This window comes from Notechis scutatus, chromosome 2 (genome assembly GCF_049901735.1).
Source record: "Notechis scutatus isolate UNSWTSFEM ecotype Mainland chromosome 2, rNotScu1.2, whole genome shotgun sequence".
Taxonomy (NCBI): domain Eukaryota; kingdom Metazoa; phylum Chordata; class Lepidosauria; order Squamata; family Elapidae; genus Notechis; species Notechis scutatus.
In genome coordinates, this window is record NC_142010.1 from 173391554 (window position 1) to 173409526 (window position 17973).

Sequence of the window (17973 nt, forward strand, 5' to 3'; positions counted from 1 at the left end):
TATTTTTATACATTTTTTTAAATTTAAACATTTGCTTTTTAAAACGTTTTTAACTTTGTGTATTTTATATTTTTTGCTTTTAAAATTGTTTATATCCCACCCTTCTGATACTAGTCTAGGACTGTAATAAAAATTTGATTTACTGATCTGTGAGTTGCATGTTCATGAAGGTTAATTATGCAGTTATATATGAATTATCCCTGGAAACAGCCTTTTAAGCTTAGAGCTTAAAAAAGCTAAAATAGACACTGAATGAAGGGCAGTGTTTTCAAATAGGCCTGGAAGAGAAGGAAGGGGGGGGACAGAAAGTATTTCCCACAATCTGCATCATAAGACTTCCAACAGCCTGAATCATCAGCTTTGCAGATCAAAAGCTTCACTTATGTTTAAATACTGAATATATTCTGCTCTTTATGCTTCTTGGATGAGGTGAAATGTCTTCAAAAACAAAAACCAGAAAATCCACTTGCCTCTTGAAAAAGCAGTTTTGGGACAACCATGACCTAGATGATCTCCACAGGTACTCTGGTCTTTATACATATATTTTATTTTATCCTGAGATGATCATAATTTTTTTGGCTATCTTCACCTAATTACCTTACATTACTTTTTCTTGTTGGCATATGATGAAGCACTATTACCACATTATTTGTAGACCCTACAGAATAGTCGTGTGCAGTTATTTGGCTCGATTCCTCCATCTTGAGTCTCCCCAAATTTTAAAACCTTCGCTAAGAGCATCTTGCAGGTAGCACGGCTGAATATGAAATGCCAGCAAACCCCACCACTACTTTGCTCCTAAAGTGGGCTTGGAGACCAATCCACTTTGCTATAAAAAAAAAAGGGCTGACTTCACATCTGTTTTAGGGGAGGACGTTCAATCTATCGCCCAATTAGATAACAGGTAATCAGAGTTGGAAGGGACCTTGTAGGTCATCTAGTCCACCCCCCACCCCCACCCAAGAGGGAGACACTACACCATTTCTGACAAATGGCAGTCCAGTCTCTTCTTAAAGTCCCACAACTTCTGAGGGCAAGCTGTTCCATTGATTGACTGTTCTGTCAGAAAGTTTCTCCTTATTTCCAGGTTAAATCTATCCTTGTTCAGTTTCCATCCATTATTCCTTGTCTGGCCTACAGGCACTTTAGAAAATAACCTGACCCCTTCCTCCCTGTGGCAGCCCCTCAAATATTGGAAGACCGCTATCATGTCTCGCCTGGTTCTTCTCTTCATTAGACTACCCAGGCCCAGTTCCTATTAATTATATAAATTAATCAATTAAATAAGGACTGAAATGAAATGCTCCAGGTTGACAGCATTGCTTCCAATGACATTCGGCATCAGATCGGGCTTTTTTTTTTTTTTTTTTTGCATGGAGGAGGAACACGGAGCGAACGGGGGGAAAAAAAAAGAGAGAGCTTCCAGCCTCCGACAGATGCTTGAAGCGGCCATCCTCGGTGCCTCTTATTTTTCGTCGGACAGCGTGGTGAGGAACAACAAACGGCCCCCGTCGCCTGGGCTGCTGCTCAGCAAGGCTCGGGCGTGAGGGGAAGTATAAAAAAAAAAAAGGCGGGCTCTGCCCTTGTCCCGCAGAGGTCCAGCAAGGCCTCGCCGAATCGCCACGTCTACTCAGGGATGCTTCTCTTCCCCCCACAACCCGCCTTCCCCGGGACTGCGTTAAGCGGCGGCTCATTCCCGCCCCGCTGCGCCAGCGTCACGGTAAGCAAATTAAAGGCGGCCCGCCTCTCTTCCCCCCACCTCCCCCCACACTCCGCTTCTTTTTTACCTTTCTTCAACGTACCCTGCTTCCCTCCCCAAACCTCGGCAAGCGGCCGTTTCCGTCCTCGCGGCCTGTGAAGGAAGAAGCCTCCGCGCCGCAAAGCGCCTCGAAGCGGCGGCAGGAGGGGAGGGGGGGAGAAAAAAAATTGCCTCGGCTTCTGAAGCCTCACGAGGGAGGGAGGCGGCGCTGTGAGGAGAGCCTGGCGATGGGAGTCCGGGTAACCACGCCGGCTGCGAAGCGATCGGCCCCTTTCCTTCCGCTGCCAGTGTCGCCGCCGCTGCCGCCTCTTCTTTCTCTGCTAACAGAAACCGGAGAGGAAAAAGCGGTTGCTTCGCCGGGCGTTTCTCACTCAGTGTTTCCATCCCAAAGTCAGCCGCAGCCATCTGCGGTTGGGAAGGCGACGCATGTGGCGTCCCTAGATTAGCCGCTTCGAGGCTCTAGGTGAGCCCAAGGTTTGGCTTCAGGGAAACAGAGCACGTTCAACCCTTTCTTGCTGTGTGTAGTTTGTCACCATGAATTACAAACAAGCACATAAACAAACAAATAAAATATATGCTTCCTCCAACAATGAAAGGGTTGGGTGAGTTGAAAAATAACGGGGGGGGGGGGCTGCTATTTTTGTTACTTGTGTTTTTACTGTTGATGTTAGCCACCCAGACTTCAAACATCATCATACCTCACAAAAGTAGATACAGAGAAACAGAATGTGGGAAATGTTGACAAGAAATATAAAAGGATTATGCTGCAGAGAAGCGTATGGAAATAGCACTTCTGCTAATGGGAAGTAGCAGAAAAGACACTTGGTAGAATAATGAAGTGACAGGTGCTGTGGTCGACAAAAAATAAAACTAAAATGGAAGAAAAAAAGACATAACGAAAGAGCTGAAGCCAGTGCCTTGAATTGCATCATTTGCAATGAATTTTATATCCCTCTCCAATAAATAAATAAACAAATAAATAAAACATTTCCTCCAACAATGAAAGGGGTGGGTAGGTTGGTAATGAAAGATTTCAATATCTTCATTTTCAAAAAAACTAGTTGTTATAGCTGTTGCAGAGGTGGTATTCAGCAGGTTCTGACCAGTTCTGGAGAACCGGTAGCGGAAATTTTGAGTAGTTCGGAGAACCAGCAAATCCCACCTCTGACTGGAGATTTTACAGTATCCTTCCCCTGCCATGCCCACCAAGCCATGCCCACAGAATCGGTAGTAAAAAAAATGAATCCCACCACTGGTGTTGCCATTAGTTTGGTCTTCTTTATATTTAATCTTAGTACCATTTTTCCACTGCTGCTTAAATGTAATTATTAGAACTTGCAAATGATTTACATTTTCAGCTATCCGAGCAGAATGGGGTTATCCACATAGCACAGGTTACTGGTGATCTGTCCTCCGATTTTAAAATTGTTCTCTCTTTACAATTTAGCTTCCTTCAATATATATTCAGCATGTAGGTTAAATACATATGGAGAGACTATGCAGTTTTATTTTATGTATTTGCCAATCTGGATCAAGTTTGTTCACTATGTTCCTCCAGACTATCCTATATACAAGTTGCCTTCAGCTTACAACAGTTTCAATGACCATTTGAAATTCCAATGGCAATGAAAACTGACTTGTGACCGTTTTTCACAGTTATGTTTGGTGCAGCATTCCTATGGTCATGTGATGAAAATTCAGATGCTTGGCAACTGACTCATTTATGATGGTTGCAGTGTCCCAAGCTCATGTGATCACCTTTTGAGGTTTTTTTGACAAGCAAAGTCAAAAGAGAAAACCAGATTCACTTAACAAATGTGTTACTAATTTAACAACTGCATTGATTCACTTAATAACTGTGACAAGAAAGTTGTAACATGGGGCAAAATCCATGTAACAGATATCTTACTTGGCAACATAAATGTTGGGCTCAGTTGTGATTGTATGTAGAGGACTATCTGTGTAGCTTTTGCATGAGGGGAATGAAATGAATGAAGCAAATTCCACAGCATTATGTAACTATTAGCTATTACACGTCAATCCTTGTATGTTCCAATTTGGTAATGATTGAACTGATTATCTAATTTTATCTTCTAGTAGTAGAATGAAGAGTATTTTCTCAGAAATCTTGGATGGTGACATCCCTACTGTTACAAAATTTCAGCATACTCCTATCTTCATTTTTTTAAATTACTTCCTCAAAACCATTGACATCTTTTAGGACTCTAATTCAAGATTGGAATCTCCTTTCCTTTGCAGGACTTGTCCCCCCCGCATTTCCCCATTTTTGATATTATTATAGAACTGCCCCTTATGATTTTAACATCTCTCAGAAGTTCTTAGTAAGTTCTTTCCTGAGATCATTGTCAGCTTTCCTTCTTGCCAATGTTCACCATTTGTTCTAATATCTAGGTAGCTTTCTTTTGTTTCTTAAACTTTGGCAGTCTATCTCTGCCAAATTACAAAAAAAAGTCAACTAATCAAGCAGTCTTTAAACTTAAAAAAAGATTTTAAAAAACACAAAAGAAGAAGAAAAATCTACTTTATATAGGTAATCCTTGATTTACAAATCGCTTTTTCCAAAACAGATCATATATTTATGAAAGTTATTTTTTAACATCTGGAATAATATTTTTTCAATTTCTCATTCTCTTTTAACATTAATTCTAAATAACCTGTCTATTATTTTTTTTGCTGTAATAACAGACCATTTATACCTTGTTGTGCCAGTATTATAGTAAAATTTATTTCTCTGTACTCCATCTAGCGATATCCATGCATGTAGACATTATTTTGTCCTTCTCAAACCTTGCTGTGCTCCTTTATGGTGGCAGGTTTCCCCTGGGAGAAGGAATGAGCAAAGAATGCACCAAGCATATATATTTCTAGAGATTCACCCAAGGCATTAAGAGAAATCAGGAACTGTTTGAGGCAGCAGCAATATAAGAAGATACTGCAAGCAGCTGATCATTTTAGTAACACTGGCAAAGGAATTACCGTATTTATCGGCGTATAACACGCACTTTTTCCCCCCTGAAAATAGGGGGCAAATGATGTATGCGTGTTATACGCCGATATAATGTTAAGAAGCCTTCGGTGAATGCTGCTGGGATCGGGGATCAAGGACACAAATGAAAGAAGGGGAGGGAGGAAGCAACCGAAGCCTGTCCTTCTCTCTGGGTCAGCTCTCTCAGTCGCTCTCTCGCTCCTCCACCAGCACAGGAAGAAACTGCTTCAAAGAAGCGGGGGGGCTTTTCCTGTCGCCGCAGCTTCCCTGAAGCGCCCGTTTCTCCCCACCCCGTCCGCCCGCCCGCAGTGCTCCGTTCTGCCTGCCTGCCTGCCTTCGTTAATGGTTGAATCGGAACAGCTTCGGCTGAGTAAAAGAGGCGAATAGTTATTATTCTCAGCGAAGCTGCTCCCAAACAACCAGAAACTAAGGCAGGCAGGCAGGCAGGCAGAATGGGACAGTGGATTGAAGCGCGCGTGGGGTGGGAGTGGGGGTGAAATTTCCCTCTTAAAATGAAGATGCGTGTTATACGCCTGTGCGTGTTATACGCCGATAAATACGGTATTTCATACTGCATTTTGGAAGACAATGATAAATTCTCCTTTATTTTACCAAAAGGAAGCCAGTTTGGTGTAGCAGTTAAGGCACCAGGCTAGAAATCCTGCACTGTGATTGTAATCCTGTCTTAAGCCAAAGCCAGTTGGATGACACCTAAGGCAAGGTGACATTCACCTTACTTAAGTCCCACTCTTTCAGGAGGCAGTGGCAAACCACTTCTGAAAAATCGTGCCAAGAAAACCACAGGGAATAATCCAAGGCAGTTGCCAGGACCAAAAAGTGACTTAAAGGCACAGGAGGGGGTTCACACACACACACACACACACACACACACACACACACACACAACCTTTTACCAAGAAACAAAGTGGCAAGATAAAGAAAGGTGTATTTAAAGAGAAAGGAAAGTTTTACTGATGAATTAGCAGTACAGCCTTATTGACATTCCAGATTCTTAAAAGAGAAAATTCCTAGTAAATATTAACTCAAGGTATGTATGCCCAGACAATTTGATTAGGGATGCAATGTACGCTTAGTCAAAAGGTCAGCCAGTGAATTAAAGTACATGTGCCCAAAGAGCAATCTAGATGCTACAGCAAATTGTAAAGTTACATTGACTTATTAGATTCCATTTCATGCTATATTTGGAGCAATTGAATCATTGCTTACAGTGCAAGCGTATTGCTGCGTATATACTGTAATTTTCACTTGCTAATTTCTCTATATAGGCCAGTTTGGTAGAATGGTTAAAAGTACCAGGCTAGAAACTGGGAGACTGTGAGTTCTAGTTCTGTCTTTAGCATAAAGCCAACTGGGCGACCTTGGGCCAGTCCTTCTCTCTCTTTAAGAAGGAGGCAAGAGCAAACCAATTCCAAAAATCTTTCCAAGGAAATTGCAGGTTCTAGTTTTGCCAGTCGCCGGGACTCCAAAATTGACTTGAAGGCACAAAAAGAACCTCGATAAACTTTTTGTCATCATTTTTTGAAGGCAGGTAAAATAATTAACTAAAATACTAGTGATTTCTATTGTCTTGGTACTTAGAGGTACCATATTCTTGTATAGGTTATGAATAGGGACGCTAGGAATTTTTCTACAATATTTGGAGGGCTACAGATTCCTTTACATAATCTAGATGTTAGTTAGAGAGCCTGGGAAAATACTAAAATAATAATAAACGGTGGAATTTATCCTTTTAAAAAAAGTTGACTTCATTATCATAATCTCTGTTAGGCCTCCAATCCCTCTGCTTTACTTACTCATACTTACTGGAGATAAGCAATAGTAGTATATATTACAGTAAATGTCAGCCATCTGAACTTGGTCAGTTAGTAAAGAAAGATTCCTGGCACATGTTTAGCCAGAAATATACCTTACTAGCGCCAAAGCAGTTACAGCATAAGCAAAGCTGGATCTGAAATTGAGAATTCTCACATTCTCAAAATTTCAAATAAGCATCTGAATTCAAAGTCCTTTCGAATTTGGAGACTTATTTCCAAGTAAGCAAATATAAAATTGTCTAAGAATAAAATCCCACCTGAAACTGACACATTGAATATCTATATGTTAGTAAAACTCTCGTGTCTCTAACCCTTAACTAGGTGACAGAATAGCATCATAGGGCAACCATTTTGGAACCAAAGCACCTAAAATGGTCTAGCCAATAGAATGTGTCCAAAATCTAGGATCCATGATACCCATGGGGTTGAAATTTGGCAAATCTGTGGTTGCTTCAGTGCTGCCAAACTGCTACATTGCCAACCAGAATTTCAATACACTAATCTCGCCCTGGTCTTCTGGAGGCCAGATAAACCAGCCTCACTTTTGGCCACTGGAGATCTGGTAGATCCCCTTTCTAGCTCTCTGGAGGCCAGGTAGACCAAGCGTGGGCAATTATTTTTCTTAAGGGGCCATATGAGAAACAAAAAACAGGGACTCTTGTAGAGGGTCTCTGCCACACCACTGACATTGCTATTGCCCCGTTTCTCTACCAATGCCTCACCCCCGCCACTGACACCCCACCCGCCACTGCCAATCCCCCCCTCCCCGCAATTGCTGAGTCTACCAATACTGCAGGATGGATTAAAATTGCCCATCGGCTGGATATGACCCACAGGCCATAAAATGCCCAGGGCTGAGGCAGATTACCCCATCATTGGCTACCAGAGGGCAGTCAGCTAGCGGGAAGTTGGAAGGCACTCCCACTTCCAATGTATTTTTTTTTCGTTGGTCATTCTTGTTCTCTGTTTAGGTAAGGAAATATTTCTGAAATGGGTTGTCTAGGAATCTTTAAAATCAGGCTAAGAAAAACATATTTTGCACAAAAACTAACTTCCAATATATCAAGAGATTTACATGTGATGTTCTGAAGGTTTTGTGCTTTCTATTAAATGCATGCATAGAAAGGAGATCATTGTTAGATGGAGGAAGAACTGTGTGCATGTTTGGAGAGGGAGATTTAATATTCTCCCTTACGTTTTCATGTTTCTACATTTCACGAAGAGGAAAATATGTAAAATGAGATTCATCATACAGAAAGAGGAAAGGCACCTGGCATCCTGAAACTTTTACTGATAATACAATTTCTTAAAATAAATGTAACACATGTATAAATTTGAATAACAGCTCAAATACAGAAAGCATGTCATGGTTTTTTCTATGATACTAAAACCAATTTATGTTTCTCTAGGTACATAGGTGGGTCTTGTACATTGAATAAACCATAATGTCAACTCAGTTATAATATTTCTCAATATTTTTAATCTGGTAAAAAAGGGAACCACAAAGAGAAAGTGAATGTAACTTTAATTAATATATATATATATATATATATATATATATATATATATATATATATATATATATATATATATATATATATATATTATAGTATGAAATGTATATTAAATATGAATATGTGCACAAGATATATGTACCCAGTTAACACACCTTTGAATTGAAAGATGGTCATTTTGTAAAAGAAAAACAAAACAAATTAATAATTAAAAAAAGGGAGCAAATGGGTGATTTCCCCCCCCACTTTTCCCCACACACTTTTTAAAATCAATCATAATGTAATGCCTCATGAGTTATAAAACACTTCTATTCCTAATGTTTTCTGCAGCTCTGGAATTGGTGCCTTATTTAATTCCCTTTTTGTGTATTTATACATTTATGAATTATATCAGTGCAATCTTCTTTGTAAAAGGCAAAAGAAGTCCCTTTGTGTGTTCTTCAATAGTACAAAGCTGTTCTATAATAGTCTCTTGGTATTGCAGTTTTGATGATGCTTCCTCTTATTCATCATATGATTTTACATCAAGAGCAAAAATTTTGCTATCCAAGCCTCATAGTGGTCAATCTTCAAACAGTGAATACTGATTTTGTCTCCACACACATTGCCAGCCCATCTCCCACTTCTGTTCAAAAAGTCACACCCCCCCCCACCCCCCCAAAAAAGCAGGCCAGGATTGATGGTGAAGGCAGCAAGTATTATGGCATTAGTGAATGGCACTTCAGTGAGGAAAGGCTTTCCATCTTTCCTTATTAGCCTGCTGAGATGGCAAGTGAGAAAGGCCTTGGAAGACTGGGCAGAGAGATGCTGCCAAGGTAACATGGCATAGCTAAGAGACGGCATAGCATAGTTACTCAGGCTGTAAAGCAGAGGGGGATTGAGAATTATACTTCGATATTTGCAAGATCGATACTGGCCTTGTGGTAGCAACAGAAAGGAACCACAACCAGATGAGCTATTTCTATGTTATTGTAAAACTACACTGGATATTTTCAGCCTTTGCAGCTACCGTAGGGAGAATGTCTTCTCTTTCCTCAAACACTATCTAGCTGCAGACTCTGCTGTTCTCTTGTTCAGCCATTATCTTAGCCACATCTCTTTGCTCAGGATCCTAAGGTTTTTTTCCCCCACATATAATTACACCTGCCATGTCTGAATATAAAAAATATACACAAAAAATAACACAAGGTTGTTCCTAATAACCTACTTCAGCAGAGGTGGTATTCAGCAGGTTCTGACCAGTTCTGGAGAACCGGTAGCGGAAATTTTGAGTAGTTCGGAGAACCAGCAAATCCCACCTCTGACTGGAGATTTTACAGTATCCTTCCCCTGCCACGCCCACCAAGCCACGCCCACAGAACCGGTAGGAAAAAAAATTGAATCCCACCATTGTACTTCAGCAAATATTCTACAACCTAGACTCTTCTATAATTTGGAGGGAATTATACAGCCATGTCGGCATATAACTATCTTCAACAGCTTTTTATGAGACCCTCTGTTAGGGTTTAATCAGTGCTGTTTATTACTCTCCTCCAAGGACAGGAGAGAGAAAAGTTGGCTTTATGTCTACATACACTTCCTTCTTGGGAAGAAAGTTGTATATGTATCAGAAAATACACATAGTATACTTCCACTGGAATGTTGCTGATATATAGCCAATATAACACCCCTAAGAGTAGATCTGATTTTTAACCAATTAAGAGCACAGAAGCCACCAGTATGCCTGTACCATCCCACTACAGTGTTGCAAATAGTGTTACAAATAATTTAAACAACAACAAATTTGTAGGACACAACATTTTGTTCGTATTGCCACATGTGATATAGTTGTCCTACAACAAGAATTGCCAATTTTCATTATAACTTTGCCTTTAGTTTGTATCTGTGTTAAAATACCCGAGGAAGAATTTGATACCTACAGCTGAAACAAAGACAGCTGTTGTTGAGCTTAATTTGGTCTCATTAGGAGCTCAATGAACTACATTAATTAAAGAAAAAAATTCTCAGTGTGTGCAGAATGCTTTGCATTCACAAGTGAGGAACTAAAGAAAACTTCTATGTATTGGGATTTTGGAAGTTAGTTATATTGCAGAGAAAATAAGATAAACTGGTTTTCCTTTATCTTCTTTCTCAAAAGTCATTCAAATTGTCATATTCTTCAAAATCTTAATCCTTAAAAATCTATGTTTGCAAATCTTTATTTATTGAGCCCAGTTCATACCACAGGCTAAGCCATCATTTATTAAATGAATCACAAATCACAGTGGCTGGTTTCAGATTAAACTCAAAGCAAAGTCAACATATTTTAGCTTCGCATGATATCTGTGCCTCAAAGATGTACATACGATTGTAACACTGACATTTCTACCATTCCACCTCTCACTTTCCTAGCTGGCAAGCATTAACCAAACACTCACACTTTTTATCCAAAGTATTTGCTGTAAATATCATTCACAACTCCCTAAACAATCTAAAGACTAATGGTAAAAGCAAAAACAATACGGATAGTCCTCGATTTACAACAGTTCATTTAGTGACCATTCAAAGTTACAACGGCACTGAAAATAGTGACTTATGACCATTTTTCACACTTATGACTGTTGCAGCATCTCCATGATCACATGATCAAATTTCAGATGCCTGGCAACTGACTCATATTGATGATGGTTGCAGAGTTCCAGGTCATGGGGTCACTTTTTGTAACCTTCTGATAAGCAAAGTCAATGGGGAAGCCAGATTCCCTTAACAACCTTGTTACTAATTGAACAACTGCAGTGACTCACTTAGCAAATGTGGCAAGAAAAGTCATAAAATGGGGCAAAACTCACTTAACAGATTTCTCACTTAGCAACAGAAATTCTGGGCACAATTGTGGCCGTAAGTCAAGGACTACCTGTACAATACTCTGTTGCTTGTAAAAATGCACCTGCTTATCAGAAAAAAAAACATTGGATCATAGTGAAGCCATTAATTGATTCTTAACTAGTATATAGAGTACATTTAGCGTTACTGATTTGCAGGCCATCTTTAGGTGTATATCTAAACATCTAATGCGCTTAATGGCCTGTAAGCAATCCAGCATGACAGCTTCAAGTAGTTAATGGACCTAAAGGATGGAAATTAAAAATTGCCAGTCAAAACAAAAGAAACTGGGGGGTTGAAGAGAGAAGGAACGGTGTTTTAATGCAAAGGTTTGACTGTTTATGATGTACGGTACAAAAGATTAGTCTGATTGCTGCGCTGAAATTTAATTCCAGTGATGACTGTTATTGGTGAAAGACTCTAGTGAAGAAGCAAAGATGGGAAATAATTACATTTTGTGGAACCAGCAGTGTCTGTGTCTCACCCTGCCCTCCTCTGTCTCCAAGGAGAAGCATGCCATCCTATTCAGAAATGAATCCCAGAATTTGGTTTCACTTAGAATTGTGCTGTAGGATTTATAAAGCATAGAAATAATTATTCATTATTTTTCAAGAGAGACATGACCATCCTATGTCTTCTACTTAGCAAATTCTCAAAGTAATCCATTTTTCTCCCTCTTTGTAGGCTTCAGGTCTTGGGCATGAAATTAGTTTTCTTCCTGGCCAGCTTAAATCCCTAAACAAATCAGCAGAGCTTCCTATAATTTATCCACAGGACTGAACTGTAACCGGTGAGCTATTCTCTTGAACACATATTAATATATGCCCACATTGTACAGCTCATTTGTCCTTGACCTCTACATCAGCCATATTATTTTTATTTATTTGTTTGTTTGTTTGTCAAACATGTACAAGATAACAAGTATAAGTATGAGCATAAACAAGAACAAAGGACGTAAACACAGATATAAATGGAGACAGTAAGACAGGGATAGTAGGCATACTGGTGCACTTATGCATGCCCCCTTTAAGGACTTCTTAAGAATGGGGTGAGGTCCACAGTGGACATTCTCATATCAATCCTCACTAGACTGATTGTTCCAACCATGTTCAGTAATTTCTGTTAAACTTCTTCCACACCAAGGAAGTAAAGATGAATGAATAGTTACTTTAACTTAACTAGATTAATCTGACTGCTGATATTCCATTCTCTCTAATCAGAAGTCCAGGGATTGTATGTGGCCCTCCAAAAATGTTTGTTGTTGCTTCCTAGCCATCATGCTACCAAGATTGTGCTGCCAAAATCTAGAAGCAAATTCCTAAGCAAATCCTCTCCTTCAAACATGTTAGGAAAATGTTAAAAACTCCTAGCTAAATACCTAACTAAGTAATTGTATCTCCAGGTTGTTGACTCCTGATGTATTCTGTTCATAGGGAAGCCTGGGTCCCACACAAACATTGTATAGTTATTCAATAGCAATAGCGACAGCACTTAGACTTATATACCGCTTCACAATGCTTTACAGCTCTCTCTAAGCGGTTTACAGAGTCAGCATATTTCCTCCAACAATCTGGGTCCTCCTTTTACTCAGAAGGATGGAAGGCTGAGTTAATCTTGAGCCGGTGAGAATCGAACTTCTGGCAGTCAGCAGAATTAACCTGCAATACTGCCTTCTAACTACTGCGCCATCATGGTTCTATGTCTTAATAACAGTTCATTCTAATTTTTTTTGTTCGTTTTAGTGAATCTTTTCTTCCTCTCCTTGTTTCTCTTCCTTTCTTTGATGATATCCTTTCCTGATTAAGAGAAGGAGGGACAGGATAGAATACCATCTTTTTTACAATGCTGTTTACATCAAAAAACCTAGCTTATTGAAACTATATATGTATAAATAATCATACATTTCTGATATGGTCCTCTGAGTCCAATTAAAGGATACTTCAGAGTAAAGTGAGCCTGGAATTTAATAAATGGTTTCCAGATTGTACTTCAGATATGGAACTGTAAGCAGCACTAATTAATCTCAGGAACACCAAATAGAATAGAATAGAATTCTTTATTGGCCAAGTGTGATTGGGCACACAAGGAATTTGTCTTGGTGCAAATGCTTTCAGTGTACATAAAAGAAAAGATACATTCGTGAAGAGTCAAGAATCATAAGGTATCATAGCCTATCCTGACTCTATGTCAATGCACTGTGGATATCTCTTAATTGATGAACACAGACAACATTATACTAGCTTGCATGGTAGATTCTAAGTTAGAGATCCTGGCTTACATAGATGAGCATAAAGCATGCATGGATAAAAGGGGGCTTTGATTCCATTTGAAGTACAATGATTGAAATGTAAAAAAAACAACCACATAGGTACATACAGTTCTTTTGCTGCAGAAAATCTGCAAGCAGAAAAAGATACATATAAGGCTGATAACTTGGTCTACTTTTTCCATTATCTTGCTAAACATTTGGATGTGAAAATCCAAATTCACCAAAGTCATGATGAATGATGGAAACAATTTGTAGAGGCTCATCTGTTAACAGCATAACATATGGAAGGATTACGATTTGAAATGTATATAGGAATAAATGGCAAAAAGTGTGACTTAATGACTGGAAAAAAATCAATTAAAATGGAAAAACTAAGAGAAAGGAGATGGAAGTAATAACTGAAGAAGATAGTCTGATCTATTGATTTATTTATTAAATATATATGCCACTCATTTCACTATTCAAAAGGGATTCTAGATGGCTAGTAGAAATGATACATAGATGATACAGGAAAATAAAGGTGTAGGTTTAATTATGAATGAAATAACTAAATATATGTTGAAAAATGACTTGATGTCATCTTGGGTATTGTGAATGCATATGAAAGTAGGGATTTATAAGTTGGTCACATGTGTCTGCATGTTGCATTACAAGGTTAACAAGAGGAAAAACAGGAATGAGTTGATTACAATTGCACAGAACGGAGCATAATAATTAGATTCAAGTGAAAATATAATTCTGGGGGTGACATGAATGGATGGCTGGAATGAGAACTGCATAGAAAAAGTGACTGATTACTCAGAGATCTAAGAATGAATTAGAAAAATATTTATTTAGTTTGTATCTCTTTAAAAAATATTTTGAATATATACATCTGTACATTCATGTATGCATATGAAAAAGGAATGAATCAAGTATAATTGATGAGGTTATTTTTGATAAAATATTGAGAGAATCAACAAAAGGTGATTATGATAACTACTACAACAATATGCTTTTGTGATGTGTGTGTGTGTGTGTGTGTATGCTTTTGTGATGTGTGTGTGTGTGTGTATGCTTTCGTGATGTGTGTGTGTGTATGCTTTTGTGATGTGTGTGTGTCCCTTCCCTTCCCTCCCTCCCTTCCCTCCCTTCCTTCCTCACATTAGAGAGCACCGTCAATCTTTCCAGTTCAGCCCTAGACATGAGAGAGATGGACGGGAGAGGAGGCTGGGATCGCCAAGGAAAAATAGCGGAGCTGTAGCGACACCGGAGTAAAAGCACGTGGGGACAAGCGCCTGGCTGGAAGTCGCGGGGATCCGGAGATAAGCAGCACCCTTGAACTTTTATCAGGCAACTGCCAGAGCTTGCCTTCCCTTAGCGTTCAACCCTGCCCGCCTCCCTGCCCTTCACCCCTGCCCCCCCGCCCATCCAAGATGCAAAGGCTGCTGATCAGATCCAGAAAGCAATTTCTCTCTCTCTCTCTCTCTCTCTCTCTTTTTCCCCTGTGGGTGGGTGGGAATCCCGTCAGAGGAGCCGCCTCGCCTAAGGATGGGGACGAGCTTCCTCCTTCCAGCTTTGCATTTCTCCAAAGCAAGACACCGGCTGGCTGAGGAGCGACGCCGCTCCTTCGCTCCCGGGCATCCCATTGCTCCCTTCCCTGGTTTGTGCGGAAGGAAAACTGACCTCTGTGGGTTTTGGGTTTTGCACTCCAGGCAATTCGGAGCTAAAAAGGAGAGCTCCCCCCCTCCCCGTATTCCTTAACTGGATCGGGGTGGGTAGATGGGGTTAAGGACCCGTGGTTCCCCCACCCCCGTAGCGGAGGGACTAGAGACGAGCAAGCCACCCCGCGCAACGACAGCCCATCCGTGGCGACGCCTGCCTGCCTGCCTGCCTGCCTGCCTTCTCCCGGTTGCCTTCGCTAGGCTCTCGTTCAGCCCAACCACCCGCCCGCAGTTTCCGAGACAAAAGGCTCTCCCTCCGGAGATCTGCCTTACGTGGGGACCGCGAGGGCTTTGAGGCGTCCGCCGGTGCTGCTCGTGGCTTTCCATGGCGCGGAGCTGGGCTTTTCCTTCTCCTGCTGGCTGAAGGAACCGGCCAACTCTTGGCTCTCTCTCTCTCTCTTGGCACCTGAATTCCATGCCCCACATTTTAAGCCCGGCCCCCTTGGAAAAATCACCGAGGGGGAAAAAAAAACTCTGAATCATTTGCCGGTCCTTTTGGGCAGCAACAGGATGTCAGCCGAGGCTGTGTATATTTCAGATGGAGACGCAAAGAGCTGGGGGAAAGCGCTTTTTAAGCCTTGACACTGACCGCTGACGTGACGGTTTCCTCCAAGCCAGGTTCTTGGCACTTGAAGTAAGAAAAGACCATTTGCAGACCCCCTGGTGCTTTCGAGAATATAAAGCCCAAATCAGAGGTTGTGACCAGTTCTGGAGAACCGGTAGAGGAAATTTTGAGTAGTTCAGAGAACTGGCAAATACCACCTCTGACTGGCCCTGCCCCCATCTCTTCTCTGCCTCCCGAGTCCCAGCTGATCGGCTGGGTCTTCTTTTGTCGCCCTGCACGGGAGAAAGGAGCTGGAAAGCAGGTTAGTGGGGTGGGGAGGGAATGGGATTTTGCAGTAACTTTCCCCTGCTGCGCCCACCAAACTACGTCTACCAAGCCACTGCCCACAGAACCGTAGTAAAAATTTTTTGAATCCCACCACTGGCCCAAATGCTTCCAGCCTGGGACCAGGTCAATAAAAATATCTGATGCTTACATCAAAAAGACTAGGAGCGGATTTTACATGCACAGATAGTCCTTGGGCTTAACAACCTCCATTGGAGCCCAACATTTCTGCACCATTCACATTTCTTGAGTGAGTTTTTGGTCCCATTTTCTGGTCCCTTTCTGGCCACGGTTATTAAGTGAATCATTGCAGTCCAGTGATGGGATTCAAATTTTTTTACTACCGGTTCTGTGGGCATGGCTTGGTGGGCGTGGCAGGGGAAGGATACTGTAAAATCTCCATTCAGAGGTGATATTTGCTGGTTCTCCGAATTACTCAAAATTTCCACTACCGATTTTCCAGAACTGGTCAGAACCTGCTGAATACCCACCTCTGTTGCAGTTGGTACGTTAGTTAACATAGTTGTTAGGTGAATCTGGCTTCCCTGGTGACTTTGTTTGTCAGAAGGTCGCAAAAGGGGATCCCGTGATCTTGGGACACAGTAAAAGGTCATAAGTCGGAACCAGTGGCCAAGCGTCTGAATTTGGATCACAGGGTCAGAGGGATGCTACAAAGGTTGTAAGTTTGAAAAATGATCCGTAAGTCACTTTTTTTTCCAGTGCCGTTGTAACTTTGAACGGTCAGTAAATGAACCATTGTAAGTCGAGGACTACCTAAACCTGTTCTTAGGAAAGAAGAGGCAGCCTCAAAGCCTGAATGTTAGTACAGCTGGTCCTGAACTTACAATCACAATTGAGCCCAAAATTTCTGCTGCTAAGCGAGTCAGTTGTTAAGTGAATTTTTGCCCCATCTTACAACTTTTCTTGCTATGGTTGCTAAGTGAACCACTGCAGTTGATAAGTTAGGAACCCAATTGTTAAGTGAATGTGGCTTCCCCATTGACTTTGCTTGTCAGAAGGTCACAAAAGGGGATCACATGACTCCCTCAGGACATTGCAACCATCATAAATATGAACTAGTTACGCACAACTCAGTTCTGACCAGATGGCCATGGGGATGCTGCTGTGGTTGTGTGAAAAACTGTCATAAGCCAGTGCCTTTGTAACTTCAAACGATCACTAAAGGAAGAGTTGTAAGTTGAGGACTACCTGTGTTTAGTATTTGAAGCCTGTGATGACCTGGGGTGTGGCACAAAAGCAACCAAGTCACAAAAATAGATAAAGTCCCTTTAATTCCTCCAACTTGGCCTCCAATGTCTAATTATCATCCACTGGAGAAAAACTCTCCCAAGAACAGTTTTTAAAAGAAAGAAATTCCGTCCAAACTCAAAGTACATATAAATTAAAAAGAAAAACCAACACAAACCAAACTGCAGCAATTAATGAGACAGGGCAGGATAAAGGATTGAAGTCGTCAAAAGATAATGAAATACACACACTTGGGAGGATGCCAGTACTCAGACTTGACAAACCAGAATAATTTCACGCTTTGCTTCCAGCAATTTTGCCATGCACAGTTTGCCCTTTTAAACAGTCTTCCCAACTGCAACCCAAGAAGGGGATCGGGGCCCTTTCCTCCCCTGTAAACCATGTTGCTCCCTTATCCATTCCTCCCTATGTGCCCTAGGATGAAGAGGGGGTGGACCTGGGTCTTCCTCTGAATGCCCAGCCAGCCTGTGCCCTTCCCCAGTTTCCTCCACAGCCACCCAAGCTACACTCCCACTCCCTGTCAGCTGTTCCACCTCTCCCTCGGAATCAGATTCCAACTGGGGCATGACAAAGCCCCTTTAGGATTATGGAAAGTACTTCTGAGAATGGACAGATAAAATGATCTTAAGTGTTGAAATAGTCCCAGTAGTGTGTTTTAGGGAAATGCCCTCATTTAAATTCTCTTTTTAAAAAAAACAATTTTTATTAATTTTAAAGACAAACAAACCATCATTAACCATTAATACATGAACCTCTTTCCATTATAAATTTTACAAGTCAAATAAAACATTATTTTATACAATATAATTCTGTTTTAAACCATTTCCATATGAGCATACAAATATCTCTTATCCAATTTCTCTTTA

At 40.9% G+C, this 17973-nt stretch overlaps 1 protein-coding gene and 1 long non-coding RNA gene across 7 annotated transcripts in view; one reads left to right on the forward strand and one right to left on the reverse strand.

Annotated features, from left to right (window-relative positions):
• The window catches only part of GNE (glucosamine (UDP-N-acetyl)-2-epimerase/N-acetylmannosamine kinase), a 69294-nt gene that overhangs the window by 41635 nt on the left and 9686 nt on the right, over nucleotides 1–17973 (reverse strand). For 2 of the 5 annotated variants that reach the window (XM_087957422.1, XM_087957416.1), the window contains exon 1: nucleotides 15223–15349. The exons of 1 other annotated variant lie outside the window; for it this stretch is intronic. Coding sequence is in view for 1 of the 4 variants with exons in the window: in XM_087957416.1 (XP_087813542.1) it covers nucleotides 15223–15276 (54 nt within the window). In the remaining 3 variants the exon portion in view is untranslated. Of the gene's footprint in view, nucleotides 1–1787; nucleotides 2243–15222; nucleotides 15350–17973 lie in introns of those variants that run through there. 2 more of the 5 variants (XM_087957418.1, XM_087957419.1) reach the window with 2 other exon arrangements.
• Nucleotides 1580–17973, forward strand: part of LOC148132414 (uncharacterized) — an 84609-nt gene continuing 68215 nt past the window's right edge. The window contains exon 1 of one of the 2 annotated variants that reach the window (XR_015747971.1): nucleotides 1580–1720. This is a non-coding gene — a long non-coding RNA (uncharacterized LOC148132414). The remainder of the gene's footprint in view (nucleotides 1721–17973) is intronic. The other variant, XR_015747970.1, reaches the window with a different exon arrangement.